Source organism: Oncorhynchus kisutch, linkage group LG11 (assembly GCF_002021735.2).
Source record: "Oncorhynchus kisutch isolate 150728-3 linkage group LG11, Okis_V2, whole genome shotgun sequence".
In the NCBI taxonomy this organism is placed as follows: domain Eukaryota; kingdom Metazoa; phylum Chordata; class Actinopteri; order Salmoniformes; family Salmonidae; genus Oncorhynchus; species Oncorhynchus kisutch.
Genome location: NC_034184.2, coordinates 20,054,557 through 20,070,474, shown reverse-complemented (window position 1 = coordinate 20,070,474; position 15,918 = coordinate 20,054,557). Strand labels below are relative to the sequence as shown.

The 15,918-nt window shown below is 41.0% G+C and overlaps 1 protein-coding gene and 1 long non-coding RNA gene across 3 annotated transcripts; one reads left to right on the top strand and one right to left on the bottom strand.

Moving 5' to 3' along the window:
• Positions 1–357: 357 nt before the first annotated feature.
• Positions 358–1,135, top strand: LOC116376191 (uncharacterized). Its single transcript, XR_004211586.1, has 3 exons — positions 358–553; positions 766–882; positions 1,069–1,135. It is a non-coding gene; the product is annotated as an uncharacterized LOC116376191 (long non-coding RNA).
• A 190-nt stretch (positions 1,136–1,325) lies between these two features.
• On the bottom strand, positions 1,326–12,236 carry cox11 (cytochrome c oxidase assembly homolog 11 (yeast)). Of its 2 annotated transcripts, none has more exons than XM_020495545.2 (5): positions 12,061–12,236; positions 7,849–8,245; positions 7,318–7,473; positions 6,818–6,943; positions 1,326–2,118 (listed from the first exon to the last, which is right to left on the bottom strand). In XM_020495545.2, exons 2-5 carry the CDS (start codon positions 8,179–8,181, stop codon positions 1,918–1,920), a joined length of 816 nt encoding a protein of 271 aa, XP_020351134.2. In that variant the 5' UTR covers positions 8,182–8,245; positions 12,061–12,236; the 3' UTR covers positions 1,326–1,917. The 2 variants fall into 2 exon arrangements, with proteins under 2 accessions (XP_020351134.2, XP_031691279.1); XM_031835419.1 differs by having other exon boundaries at positions 12,103–12,224.
• Between the last annotated feature and the right edge of the window lie 3,682 nt (positions 12,237–15,918).

Below are 15,918 nucleotides of genomic sequence, written 5' to 3'. Positions count from 1 at the left end.
CTTGCCATAGCTCGCATTGATGTGCCATCCTGGATGAGCTGCACTACCTGAGCCACTTGTGTGGGTTGTAGACTCCGTCTCATGCTACCACTAGAGTGAAAGCACCGCCAGCATTCAAAAGTGACCAAAACATCAGCCAGGAAGCATAGGAACTGATGCTTTATTTGATGCCCCTTTATTGGGGGTGTCTTGCTAATTGCCTATAACTTCCACCTGTTGTCTATTCCATTTGCACAACAGCATGTGAAATTTGTCAGTCAGTGTTGCTTCCTAAGTAGACAGTTTGATTTCACAGAAGTGTGATTGACTTGGAGTTACATTGTGTTGTTTAAGTGTTCCCTTTATTTTTTTGAGCAGTGTATATTGTTCCAAACACCTGACAGAGGAGTGCTGCCAAGCTGACCAAGGAGAAGAAAGCCTTCCAAGAGTCCCACAAGCAGACACTGGATGACTGGCAAGGAGAGAAGGACAAAGTCAACATTCTGACCAAGGCCACAGCAAGATTGAGGAGTCTCTGAGAGCTCAGCTCCAGAAAGAGATCTAGGAACTCCAGGTACAGTACGGGATCTAAACTCAAGTACAGGAAAGCACACAGGAATAATTTCCTGAAAAAAACTGACATTTCTTCAGGTAGCACACATTTTTCCTGGTGGCTCAGTTGCTTGAAAGATGGTGCTTCTTGCTTTTGCTTCTTAACATTGTAAAGATGGTGCTTTTTACTGTATTGTAGTATTCATCCCCCCCTGCTCCTGCCCCCTGTTCTAGGCCCGTATTGAGGATCTGGAGGAGGAAATTGAGGCTGAGCGTGATGCCAGGGCTAAGGTTCAGAAGCAGATGGTCAATCTCTCCAGGGAACATGAAGAGATCAGTGAGAGGCTGGAGGTGCTGTTTTAAATTGAGAGAACCAAAAAAAGTGTTCACTACATTATTTCATAGTTTTGATGTCCTCACTATTATTCTACAATGTAGAAAATAGTAAAAATAAAAACCTTTGAATGGAGGTGTTCTAAAACTTCTGACCTGTAGTATAAAGTTTAACCTTACTGCGGTCCCCTGTTTCTCATCCAGGGTTGAAAATCATAGGTGGCTACAGAGATCAAACACAGGAGGAGTTTGGGATCTTCATCAAGCGGGTGTGTAAAAAAACAAAAACAAAAAACTCTTGAATGAGTAGGTGTGTCCAAACTTGACTGGTACCCTATAGGTTTTTCTTTTTTTAAACACACAGATTATTCCTGTATGATGAAAAGCACTTTACAAATGTAAATTGTTATATCGACAGGCCCAAAATGAAATGTTTCTAAAAGAAATAAGCACAACCATGGTAGCAATTGAAAAGGAAAACTTTAAGAGATTGTGGGGAAATTCTCAGATGAAAGTTCTCAGAGAACAACACATTCGTCTTTGAATTGTCACCGATTATGAGCAGGTAAATGGGAAAATAAATGGCAAACATGATGTATCATTCGGCAGATATACGCATCCATAATGATTAGTGATGACCTCTAGTGGTGAAATTGCAACAATACAAACACAAAAGGGATTTGGAAGGTTCAGAGGGATAAATGTACCCTTAAATGGGGGGGGGGGGGGGGGGGGGGGTAGAACAGTCTGATTAGTCCTCAAAGCTCAAATCATAATTTATTTGATTGAAGAACACTACAGTCTTAAAGACACTTGATAAGTTAACTATTCATCACATGGACAATTTTACATAACCCCTTCTCTGTACATGATCATTTTCGTATATTATCTGATTCAGGGATGAATGACTGATATTACAGCAATCATCGGTGTCTAATACACACACTAACATTTTGTGTAACATCCTGTAGTGACGAAATGGATTGAATGCCTGTATATATTGGACTAACTCAGCATCTCTGAGGAGAACAATAAATAGTATGAGGCCAATCTTCAACTGTGTAGGGAAATCGGACTATATCCGGGAAGGGGTAGTTTCTGTCCCTCCTTGGCCTCGAAGAAGGTGTATGAGAGTGTGATGGTGTCGACACGGGCCATACGTGGGTCCTCGTCAAACTCCGGGTCGATGTAAAAGAACACGGGCATGTCCACTTCCTCTTTAGGGTTCAACCGCTGCTCCTCAAAACAGAAACACTGGGAGGGGAGAAGAGATTCGATATGGAGGTAAATATCAGAGGTTCAATTTAGGTCAGGAGTCCCCACAGCAAACTAAATAATGTATATGAAGCTGTGTGTGAGCCAGTGTTGTGTTCAAGACCACCTAAAGCAAGACCTGTCTCGATTACTACAACACTGATGTGAGCTGCAGTGCTTACCCCAAAAAAGTATTGCAGACTGACGATCAATGAAGAGATGCACACAGCAAAAATGTGCACATGGGGAAAAAAATACAAGTTTGTTCTTGCTTTAATTTTTCTTATGGTGAATTCAGCCAGCCTGAACTATACTGATTGCCATTGGCGATAATGACTCAGCACAAGTGTGTAAAAAACACAAGCTTAATATGCATGTCAATGTCCGGCCTTGCCCCCAAACATCCCCATTTCTCCTTCACCCACATAGCAGATTTTTTTTTTTTTCATTTCACCTTTATTTAACCAGGTAGGCTAGTTGAGAACAAGTTCTCATTTACAACTGCGACCTGGCCAAGATAAAGCATAGCAGTGTGAACAGACAACAGAGTTACACGTGGAGTAAACAATAAACAAGTCAATAACACAGTAGAAAAAAATATATACATTGTGTGCAAAAGGCATGAGGTAGGCGAATAATTACAATTTTGCAGCTTAACACTGGATAAATGATCAGATGGTCATGTGCAGGTAGAGATACTGGTGTAGAAAAGTAAATAAATAAAAACAGTATGGGGATGAGGTAGGTAAATTGGGTGGGCTATTTACCGATGGATTATGTACAGCTGCAGCGATCGGTTAGCTGCTCAGATAGCAGATGTTTAAAGTTGGTGAGGGAGAGAAGTCTCCAACTTCAGCGATTTTTGCCATTTGTTCCAGTCACAGGCAGCAGAGAACTGGAAGGAAAGGCAGCCAAATGAGGTGTTGGCTTTAGAGATGATCAGCAAGATACACCAGCTGGAGCACGTGCTATGGGTGGGTGTTGCCATCGTGACCAGTGAACTGAGATAAGGCGGAGCTTTACCTAGCATGAACTTGTAGATGACCTGGAGGCAGTGGGTCTGGCGACGAATATGTAGCGAGGGCCAGCCGACTAGAGCATACAGGTCGCAGTGGTGGGTGGTGTAAGGTGCTTTAGTAACAAAACGGATGGCACTGTGATAATCTGCATCCAGTTTGCTGAGTAGAGTATTGGAAGCTATTTTGTAGATGACATCGCCGAAGTCGAGGATCGGTAGGATAGTCAGTTTTACTAGGGTAAGTTTGGCGACATGAGTGAAGGAGGCTTTGTTGCGGAATAAAAAGCCGACTCTAGATTTGATTTTGGATTGGGGATGTTTGATATGAGTCTGGAAGGAGAGTTTACAGTCTAGCCAGACACCTAGGTACTTATAGATGTCCACATATTCTAGGTCGGAACCATCCAGGGTGGTGATGCTAGTCGGGCGTGCTGGTGCAGGCAGCGAATGGTTGAAAAGCATGCATTTGGTTTTACTAGCGTTTAAGAGCAGTTGGAGGCCACGGAAGGAGTGTTGTATGGCATTGAAGCTTGTTTGGAGGTTAGATAGCACAGTGTCCAAGGAAGGGCCAGAAGTATACAGAATGGTGTCGTCTGCGTAGAGGTGGATTAGGGAATCGCCCGCAGCAAGAGCAACATCATTGATATATACAGAGAAAAGAGTCTAACCCTGTGGCACCCCCATAGAGACTGCCAGAGGACCGGACAACATGCCCACCGATTTGACAGACTGAACTCTGTCTGCAAAGTAGTTGGTGAACCAGGCAAGGCAGTCATTAGAAAAACCGAGGCTACGGAGTCTGCCGATAAGAATATGGTGATTGACAGAGTCGAAAACCTTGGCCAGGTCGATGAAGACGGCTGCACAGTACTGTCTTTTATCGATGGCGGTTATGATATCGTTTAGTACCTTGAGCGTGGCTGAGGTGCACCCGTGACCGGCTCGGAAACCAGATTGCACAGCGGAGAAGGTACGGTGGGATTCGAGATGGTCAGTGATCCGTTTGTTGACTTGGCTTTCGAAGACCTTAGATAGGTAGGGCAGGATGGATATAGGTCTGTAACAGTTTGGGTCCAGGGTGTCTCCCCATTTGAAGAGGGGGATGACTGCGGCAGCTTACCAATCCCTGGGGATCTCAGACGATATGAAAGAGGTTGAACAGGCTAGTAATAGGGGTTGCGACAACGGCGGCGGATTGTTTCAGAAATCGAGGGTCCAGATTGTCAAGCCCAGCTGATTTGTACGGGTCCAGGTTTTTCAGCTCTTTCAGAACATCTGCTATCTTGATTTGGGTAAAGGAGAAGCTGGGGAGGCTTGGGCGAGTAGCTGCGGGGGGGCTGTTGGCCGAGGTCGGAGTAGCCAGGAGGAAGGCATGGCCAGCCGTTGAGAAATGCTTGTTGAAGTTTTAGATTATCATGGATTTATCAGTGGTGACTGTGTTACCTAGCCTCAGTGCAGCGGGCAGCTGGGAGGAGGTGCTCTTCTTCTCCATGGACTTTACAGTGTCCCAGAACTTTTTGGAGTTAGAGCTACAGGATGCAAATTTCTGCTTGAAAAAGCTGGCCTTTGGTTCCTGACTTCCCTGAACAGTTGCATATCGCGGGGACTCGATGCTATTGCAGTCCGCCACAGGATGTTTTTGTGCTGGTCGAGGGCAGTCAGGTCTGGAGTGAACCAAGGGCTATATCTGTTCTTAGTTCTGCATTTTTTGAACGGAGCATGCTTATCTAAGATGGTGAGGAAGTTATGACCAGGCATCCTCAACTGACGGGATGAGGTCAATATCCAGGATACCCGTGATGTTCTGAAAGATCTGCAAAATCTGGACTCCTACAAATCAGCCGGGCTAGACAATCTGGACCCTCTTTTTCTGCAGAAATTATTGCAACCCCTATTACTAGCCTGCTCAATCTCTCTTTCGTATTGTCTGAGATTCCTAAAGATTGGAAAGCTGTCGCGATCATCCCCCTCGTCAAAGGGGGAGACACTCTAGACCCAAACTGCTACAGACCTATATCTATCCTACCCTGCCTTTCTAAGGTCTTCATAAGCCAAGTTAACAAACAGATGACCGACCATTTTGAATCCCACCGTACCTTCTCCGCTATGCAATCTGGTTTCAGAGCTGGTCATGGGTGCACCTCAGCCACGCTCAAGGCCCTAAACGATATCATAACCACCATCGATAAGAGACAGTACTGTGCAGCCCTATTCATCGACCTGGTCAAGGCTTTCAACTCTGTCAATCACCACATTCTTATCGGCAGACTCAACAGCCTTGGTTTCTCAAATGACTGCCTCGCCTGGTTCACCAACTACTTCTCTGATAGAGTTCAGTGTGTCAAATCGGAGGGACTGTTGTCCGGACCTCTGGCAGTCTCTATTGGGGTGCCACAGGGTTCAATGCCTCTTCTCTGTATACAACAATGTCGCTCTTGCTGCTGGTGATTCTGAGCCACCTCTACGCAGACGACACCATTCTGTACACATCTTGACCTTCTTTGGAGACCGTGTTAACGAACCTCCAGAGGAGCTACAATGTCATACAACTCTCCCGCCCATCCAGCATCACTACTCTGGACGGTTCTGACATAGAATATGTGGACAACTACAAATACCTAGGTGTCTGGCTAGACTGTAAACTCTCCTTCCAGACTCACATAAAGCATCTCCAATCCAAAATTAAATCTAGAATCAGCTTCCTATTTCACAACAAAGCATCCTCCTGTACTCTCTCGTTGGCTGGCCCTCGCTTCATACTCATCGCCAAACCCACTGGCTCCTGGTCATCTACAAGTCTTTGCTAGGTAAAGCCCCGCCTTATCTCAGCTCACCATAGCAGCACTCACCCGTAGCACGCGCTCCAGCAGGTATATCTCACTGGTCACCCCCAAAGCCAATTCCTCTTTTGGCCACCTTCCCCTCCAGTTCTCTGCTGCCAATGACTGGAACGAACTGCAAAAATCACTAAAGCTGGAGACTCATATCTCCATCACTAGCTTTAAGCACCAGCTATCAGAGCAGCTCATAGATCACTGCACCTGTACATAGCCCATCCAACTACCTCATCCCAATACTGTATTTATTTGCAAATGAGGTAAGGCAATAAATAGGACATGGTAGCGAAGTAATTACAATATACCAATTAAACAGTGGAGTGAATAGATGTGCAGAAGATGAATGTGTGAGTAGCGATACTGGGGTGCAAAGCAGCAAGATAAATAAATATACATATTTATTTTATTTAAAATATATTTATATTTATTTATTTAAAATATATTTATATATATATTTATATATATTTATTAAATATATATTTATATATATTTATTAAATATATATTTATTTATTTTAAATTAAATATATATATATTTATTTAAAATGTATATTTATATATTTATTTAAAATATATATTTATTTATTTAAAATATATATATATTTATTTAAAATATTTTTTATTTATTTATTTAAAAAATATATATATTTATTTATTTAAAATATATTTATTTATTTAAAATATATTTATTTATTTAAAATATATTTATTTATTTATTTAAAATATATTTATTTAAATAAAATATATATATATTATTATTTAATTTAAAATAAATAAATATATATATATATTTATTTATTTAATTTAAAATAAATAAATGACATGGACTACATGTTCATTAGTACCTGTATCTTGTTGAAGTACTGTCCAGCCTCAAAGGGCACAACGTTGTAGGTGGAGATCCCAATAACAGGTTTGTCTGTAGGGTTCTTGGCTCTGTAGAAGGCCAGGGCAGTCTCTCCTGGAACCACCTGGAACACAACATATGCAATAAAATAACTATTGTAACAACAAACATACTCGTGACCAATGTCTTGACTTCATTGTGGAAACGCATCTATATGTCCATATTTAATGGTTTTCTTGTTCACCTGCCTGTGGACTGCCGATGGATATTAGCTGTTGGCTAAATCTGGTACAACGCATCTTTTCTCAAGTGTACGGAAAGTTATGTTTTGTTGTTCATTGTCCCTGTTCAAAAAACAAGATAACTAAAACACATAAAATACCTCTATTGTAACAACACACAATAATGGTTTAATTGTCAGTCTTCTAATGTATCCTCCTTACTGGGTGTGTGTGTGTGGAGGGAGAGTGAGTGAGCACTATATTAAGCATGTCTTACGTATATCTCAGACTGCTGCGGGCGGAAGTTCCACTGCATGCTGGCGTGTGTGTCAGCGTTGAAGGTGATCTTAATGATGCGGTCCATCACCGGCGTCATCGTCTCCACCTGCTCTGCATCGTGACCTGCCACCGCCGTCCCACCCAGACCGGACGCCTAGAGACAGACACACAACAGATGAGACACTCAGCTATCTAATAAATCCATCCATCTTTCACCCACTATTTTCAGGTCTTCTTGTAATGCTTTTAGCTCCAGATTTCACGAAGGCTTCTATAATGACTTGTAAGCAAACCAGCAATTTGAAATGTGCTACTATATCTACCTCCATAAATAAAACATTAAAAACCTTCAAGTGGCAGTACTACTGTATCAAACATTGTATGTCTCTCTGGGTCCATCTCTGCTCTCCTACCCGTCCCAGAGCCATATAGTTTAACATGGACGCCATTTTGAATTACAGTGTCATGTAAATACATAATGCAGAAACTTTAATGTCCATACTCTCTAAGTATATGATTCTGCTCCTACCTGGCAGTAGAGTCTGTAGAGGGGTACAGCAGCGTAGGACATGCCGATCATCCCCACCCCTGCAGCAGCGATATACGTCAGCACCGTCTTGTTCCTCTTCCTCCACTCATTCTCCTGCTGCTTGGTCTGGCTCTTCCAACTCTTGGCCCCCCGTATTTGGGTGTTGAGGCGTGAGGGAAGCCTCCTACAGAGGAACCACTGGGCGTAGCTGTGGAGGCCCCTGGCTCCCTTGCCCTGAAGACCCCTGATACAGGTCTGTATGTTTGAGGACGTCAGTAAGGCAGAGTTCTTTGAGCAGCATAGGGACTCACGGACAAGGATGGGGAGTAGCATGACTGCAGTGGGTTTATAAGTTCAAGCTTCAGTCGAGTCAGATGCTGCTCCTATCTGGGTTCACCTGGGTGTGAAAACATTGAAATGTGTTAATGTGAATGTTTCTGAACTAACTAAACCTTCATGTTGATAACTGATAGGTTCAGGGATAGATTGGGCTAAACTGACAGCACCACTTCAGCAGTGTTACGGCATAACAACAAGTATAGCTACAGTTGAAGTCGGAAGTTTACATACACTCAGGTTGGAGTCATTAAAACACATTTTTCAACCACTCCACAAATGTCTTGTTAGCAGACTATAGTTTTGGCAAGTCGGTTAGGACATCACATTGTGCATGACACAAGTAATTTATCCAAAAAGTGTTTAGACAGATTATTTAACTTATAATTCACAGTATCACAATTCCAGTGAGTCAGAGGTTTACATACACTAAGTTGACTGTGCCTTTAAACAGCTTGGAAAATTCAAGAAAATTATGTAATGGCCTTAGAAGCTTCTGATAGGGTAATTGACATCATTTGAGTCAATTGGAGGTGTACCTGTGAATGCATTTCAAGGCCTACCTTCAAACTCAGTGCCTCTGCTTGACATCATGTGAAAGTCAAAAGAAATCAACCTCTGGTTCATCCTTGGGAGCAATTTCCAAATGCCTGACGGTACCACGCTAATCTCCACAAACAATAGCATGAAAGTATAAACACCATGGGACCATGCAGCCGTCATACCGCTCAGGAAGGAGACACATTCTGTCTCCTAGAAATGTACGTGCTTTGGTGTGAAAATTGTAAATCAATCCCAGAACAACAGCAATGGACCTTGTGAAGATGCTGGAGGAAACAGGTACAAAAGTATCTATATCCACAGTAAAACGAGTCCTATATCGTCATAACCTGATAGGCCGCTCAACAAGGAAGAAGCCACTGCTCCAAAACCACCATAAAAAAAAGCCAGACTTCGGTTTGCAACTGCACATGGAGAAATGTCCTCTGGTCTGATGAAACACAAATAGAACTGTTTGGCCATAATGACCATCATAATGTTTGTAGGAAAAAGGGGAGGCTTGCAAGCCGAAGAACACCATCCCAACCGCGAAGCACGGGGGTGGCAGCATTCTGTTGTGGGGGTGCTTTGCTGCAGGAGGGACTGGTGCACTTCAGAAAATAGATGACATGAGGGAGGAAAATTATGTGGATATTTTGAAGCAATATCTCAAGACATCAGTCAGGAAATTAAAGCTTGGTCACAAATGGGTCTTCCAAATGGACAATGACTCCAAGCATACTTCCAAAGTTGTCAAAAAAAGACTTAAGGACAACAAAGTCAAGGTATGGGAGTGGCCATCACAAAGCCCTGACCTCAACTGAAAAAGCGTGTGTGAGCAAGGAGGCCTACAAACCTGACTGAGTTACACTAGCTCTGTAAGGAGGAATGGGCCAAAAGTCACCAAAACATTTGACCCAAGTTAAACAACTTAAAAGGCAATGTTACCAAATACTAAATGAGTATGTATGTAAACTTCTGACCCACTGTGAATGTGATGAAATAAATGAAAGCTGAAATATCTCTCCACTATTCTTCTGACATTCTTAAAATAAAGTGGTGACCCTAAATGGCCTAAGACAGGGAATTTTTACAAGGATTAAATGTCAGGAATTGTGAAAAACTGAGTTTAAATGTATTTGGCTAAGGTGTATGTAAACTTCTGACTTCAACTGTAGCTAATGCCGGTTCACTGCACTACAATAACCTGTCACTGGTAAAAATACAGATAAAAACGGAATTTATGAAACATATATTTGGTAAAGCAAGGAAGCAAAACCCTTCGCTAGCTAGTAAGACATTAGTCTGTTGCAATCTGTTAGCTAATGTGATGCTCCATTAGCCCTTACAGGACAAGTACTGTTTTGCGTAGCACAGAATTTTCCACAAGCTTAAGTTGGCGATACGATCTTCGTTCTCGATTCGCCCAAACATAACTTTTAAAATATCAGTGTTCAGTTGCAGGTGGTTTGTTTGAATTTAGAAAAAGCTCAGTTATTAAAATAAATGTTTGTTTTTTTGCTCCATGAAGTAATCCAACAATGTGTATGCTGCCATCTTGCCCATTTATAAATGTATATTTAAACTATTTAAATATCTTCTTTCAAGCTTTTCAGTTTTGTCAAGTCGGCCTTTTAAAGTGTGTTGCATTATGGGGATAAACATTCATCGCCTGCATTGTAGGAGGCTCTATTGTCAATCAATCATTAAAGTGTTTTTGATGCGAACATGACCAAAGACGTGACAAGCAGGAACCAACTCTGCCGCAATTCATGTATTCAGTGGATATGTAGAAATGAATGTAATATAATGGTCTCTCACCAATTTATGTTCAATAGACACACATTTTCAGTTTGAGTGTGTGATATGTGGGTTGGAGACAACTTTTATAAACACTGTCATGTTGCACTGAACCTTGCGGGTGGAAATCCACATCAGTGTCCGACTTTCGACTTTCATCAACCACAGGAGGCTGCTGAGGAGAGAACAGCTCTATAGCGGCTGGAATGGAGCAAATGGAATAGCTGTGTTTGATGTATTTCCAGTCATTACCACAAGCCCGTTCTCCCCAATTAAGGTGGAGTACAAGGTTGGATTAGTTCATGGAACAAAACATTGATTTCTTTAAAGCTGCAATATGTAACTTTTTGGGCGACCCAGCCATATGCACATACAAATGCGCATTATAGATCTGTCACTCATATTGAAAGCAAGTCTAAGAAGCGGTATATGTTCAATGTGCATTACTTCTATACTTCCCGTTCGTAACTTCCGTTTTTGCGTGTTTTACTTTCAGTTTGGTACACCAGCTTCAAAGAGCTGAAAATACATTTTTTGCAGTAAAAGTAAAGATACCTTAAAAAAGAAAATAACTAAAGTAAAAGTAATCTAGTAAAATACTACTTGTGTAAAAGTCTAAAAGTATTTGGTTTAAAATGTACTTAAGTATAAATCATTTAAAATGTGTTACATTAAGCAAACCAGATGACACGATTATTTTTTAATTGTTTATTTACGGATAGCCAGGGGCGCAGTTCAACACTCAGACATAATTTACAAACGAAGCATGTGTTTAGTGAGTCTGCCAGATCAGAGGCAGTAGGGATGACCAGGAATGTTCTCTTTATAAATGCGCGAATCAGACAATAGTGAAAGACTAATTAGACAAGTACTTGTGGGTGTCAGGGAAAATGTATGGAGTAAAACGTACATCATTTTCTTTAGGAATGTAGTAAAGTAAAAGCTGTCAAAAATATAAATAGTAATGTAAAGTACAGGTACAGATATGGGAATTATTCGAATTTTAACAACCAGGAAAAGGAAGAGCGATTTCTGTATAGTACGTATTTAATAACGGAGCATTTTCTGAATTCAAACGAAAAACCTGCAACTGGAAAAGGACATACATGTTAGAAGATACGCGTTTGACCGAATTGAGAACGAAGTTATCGCAAAGTTAAGGTCGGTCGAAAATTCAGTGCTACGCCAAATGGTACTTATCATGTAAGGCTAATGGAACATCATTAGCAGTTACAATCTGCTAGCTAACAAGACATAACAGTAGAGTAACGTTACCGCTTGAGCTGTGAAAAAAAGACAGACATGGTTGGCCAGAATATTCTCAATACAGCCGATGTGAAAGAGCATTGAGAAACCCCTTAATATTATCTCGCTAATTTAGCTACACAATATAACATATACTAGCTAACTACTGTTCGTTTAAAAAAAAAAAAAAAATCCATAGGAAACAATTATTCATTAGTAAACATGCGCAGGCTAATGTAGCTAGCTACGGGTAAATTGCTTTGGTAGCAACAAACTACATATAAATCGTACCTGCTCATGCCGCCAAGGTCTCGTTTAGTGTTGATAACTCACCAAGTAAATTCAGCTCCCACACAACCTTGGATTGTACATTACAAAACATAAGAAAAGCATGGTCCAGCGGTTTAACGTCCCCCTTGATACGAGGACCATAATCATAGGTTCCAGGCAGTGCTATTGTTCCGCTGGCTCTTCTTTTTCTTCAAATGTTTTAGGTGCCTACCGCCACCTACTGTATTGGCAGTGTATCAGCCTACTAATCTGTAGTACCGTATGAATTCATTACACTTTGTGAAAAAAATACAAAATTACCAACTAACCCTGCACCCATTAAAACCTCAAAACTATTCCATTACTTTGGCCCCATCTGATCTTGTTCAAAACATCTTGTACACCCAAGTACTTCTCTGCAGCTGCCACCACATCTATCCTCTCTGATTTACATGTCATTCCTGCAGTACTTGACAACCATGGCCAAGAGCACCAAAGAAAAACAACCTTAACGAAGCACAGGTTATTCCGATCACTCTATTGGCCTCGGCCTACTCATAGGGATCCTCTTAAGAGCCCTCACCCTGGACCCATCTTCCTCTACTACTCTCTTCACTACCTCAGCATAGGACACCTTTGTGGACTACTCTGATCCTGGCAACCTCAACCTGCCTTTCTCTCATTGGACACCTCTGATCGCCAGCACCATGGGTACCACACATCTAGGAATCAGATCCATAAGGCAAAAAATCTCACTCCCACTGGGCCAGGAATATCTTTGTCATCATCAAGATGATGCTCAAACTCAGCGGTCTTCACCGAAGCTGCCACCGCAGTTAATTCACCCTCACTCTCGTCATGTTAAATTTCCTTCTGTAGCTCTTACAAAAGATCTGTGTGATCCACCACTCCATATTCACTCAAAACATGTTCCACTTTTCTCCTTTTTTTCCATGTCCTCCATCTTACTCCCACCTCATGACCACACCGACAGCCATTCCCCTTCCCTCAACCTTTTTTGACAATAATTAGTTATTTAACACACGATCACTTAGAAAATTAGTACATCCAAATTCCAAATATGATTATACATAGAGGAAATGCATTCAACACAGGTAATAGTACTAAAAGCTACATTAGATGGTCTGTATTTCTCCTTCGCCAGCTACTGTAGTAGGCTACTTAACCCGCATTCACAACTTGTTAACACACATTCCCAATTATAATTATTGGAATAGCTCTGAAATGCTAAATCTGTACAGCCTTTGCTTGCAGAAAATGTATTCAGAGAAAACCTGTGGGAAGTTGACTGTTGACTTGAATGCAATGAGAGCTGAAGAGAGAAGCCCAATTCGTCTGAAAATCTGACTCCCTCCAGCAGGTGGCGTTTTTTAGTTGTTTCGCCCACCAAGCAAGGATTTTTTTCTATGCAGGTCAATGAGTGTCGACCGAATTTCGTCAATAAAAAAATGAATGGCTTATTTGCTACGTGAGGTTTATTTGATTGAATATACGTTTCGTTTTGTAATGCTTATGTTGTACTGATTTAAGTAGTTGACGTGACATCCCGGGAAACATTTGGAAAAAAACACTTTATATTAGAGTTTATATTGATCTCGAGATGGCTATGCATATTCATGGGATGACGCTAGTAGCATCTCTCCAGTGGTGAAAAAAGTACCCAATTGTCATACTTGAGTAAAATTATAGATATCTTAATAGAAAGTTACTCAAGTAAAAGTTACCCAGTAAAATACTACTTGAGTAAAAGTTAGGTCGCAGTTGCAAATGAGAACTTGTTCTCAACTAGCCTACCTGGTTAAATAAAGGTGAAATAAATAAAAATAAATAAAGTATTTGGTTCTAAATATTGTAATGAAACAGCAGGGAGCAGGTCTCGAACCCTCGACCTTCTAGCCCGAGGTCCGGCGTGCTATCGACTGTGCCGCAAAAGCATGCTCGTGCGACAGTGTCTTATAAACTCAGGGTCGTTACAATATACTTAAGTTTGCCATTTGGATAAGGTTGTTGGGAAACCACTCCACTGCTCCTTGTGCCCCCTACTGCTGGCCAGGCGTATTTGAAGGATCGGAATGATGTGCAATTAATAAATTGTTTTATTGTGAAATTAATATGTTTGATTTTTAAGGTTAGGGATAAGTGCAGTGCATAGTGACACTTTTTAGGATGTCAATATAAATGAATGTATGGTTGTGTAATTTTGTATTGTCTTTTAATCATTGTGTTATTGTTTTTACCAGAGGATCACTTTGGAAATAATGTTTTAATTAATACTTACAAGTGATATCCTCTGGGTCCACATTTTGCTGTATATGTCTGTTGCCCAAAATAAATTCAAGAAGTATCAAAAGTAAAAGTATGAATAATTTCAAATTCCTTCTATTAAGCAAAGCAGGTGGCACCATTTTTTTTGTTTTTAAAATGTATGGATAGCCAGAGGAAAACTCCAACACTCAGACATCATTTACAAAAGATGCATTTGTGTTTAGTGAGTCCGCCAGATCTGAGGTAGAAGGGATGACCATGTGTTGTCTTGATAAGTGCGTGAATTGGACCATTTTCCTGTCCTGCTAAGCATTCAAAATGTAACGAGTACTTTTGGGTGTCCGTGAAAATGTATGAAGTAAAAAGTATATCATTTTCTTTAGGAATGTAGTGAAGTAAAAGTAAAAGATGTCAAAAATATAAATAGTAAAGTACAGATACCAAAAAAAGATTGCTTTCGCTGTAAAGCATCATTTCAAAATCTGAGACGACAGGGTGATTAAGAAGTAAAAATACTTTAAAGTACTAAAGTACTTTACACCACCACATCTCTCTCCATTAAATACAGGCAGTTGACGTCAATAACCCTCGTCGAATATTAAAAAAAGGATGTGAAAAATTAGATGTATTTATCAAGCCAAAGAAAGAATAGGCAGGAGCTAGACAGTCTGCCGTGAGCTTTGTGGACTACTCCCATTGTTAGTGCGGAGCGACATGTGTCTTGTCAGTATATACATAATCTTTGATATAATTCATCAGCTATTAAACTGTAACAGGGTGGTGGCTCCATGAATTGCAGAAAATGGTGGGTAATCATGTGATTTTGTACTGTGAGCATATTGTTCCATCTGAATTAATTGCTTGTGTGCTCTGATTGGGTGCATGTATGAAGGAGACTGCACCACCACCATAGAGATAGTCAAGGTCCTTGCAACCTGGGATCCTTAGGACTTCCCTACCCATTGAAGTTGACATTTAAAATGGTTATGGTAAGGATTAAGGTAGGGACATCCCAAGGACCCTGGATAGCACTAACCTTCAAGGACTCTTCTTTGTATCTGTCCCATTATGCCCTCTGTGAGCACATGGGCAGCGCCATTTAGGCAATCTTAATTTAAAAGTAGTACAGTTTATTCTTCTACTACTTCTATGAGTTGGTAAGCAGACTGAAAGGGTGCATACTGCCACCTGGAGTGTGTTGTTTGAACAGGTATAAAGCCAAGGTTGGAAATTTACTGCCACCTACAGTTATGGAATGTTTCCTCACAAGTATAATTAATTGCCTGATTCCTCCTGATGACCTGGATGGAATTATGTGATCTTGCCTTAACTCAAAGGAAGTCCCAACCAGTTGACTATTTCAAAATGGTGAAAGTCCTCAATAGCACTGCCCATGCTAAAACAGGCTTTTGGGCACTAGCGTTGTCTATATATTAAGTCTATGATCGCCACCGGTTTCCTCCAAAATGATGGCGCATGTGTTAATCTGTAAATATTCACAGCTGGCTGTGGATTTAGCGAAAGCCAGCCAGGTGGTCGTGTTCCCCTGATCAGACGTTGCTGATGCATGCCAGATCTTACAACGCCTGGATA

Coding starts and splice junctions, on each gene's coding strand:
- cox11 (XM_020495545.2), bottom strand. CDS start 8,181: ATGCTACTCCCCATCCTTGTCCGTGAGTCCCTATGCTGCTCAAAGAAC. Junction 7,474..7,848: donor TCTACAGACTCTACTGCCAG/GTAGGAGCAGAA, acceptor GTCTGTCTCTAG/GCGTCCGGTCTGGGTGGGAC. Junction 2,119..6,817: donor AGTACTTCAACAAGATACAG/GTACTAATGAAC, acceptor CTCCCCTCCCAG/TGTTTCTGTTTTGAGGAGCA.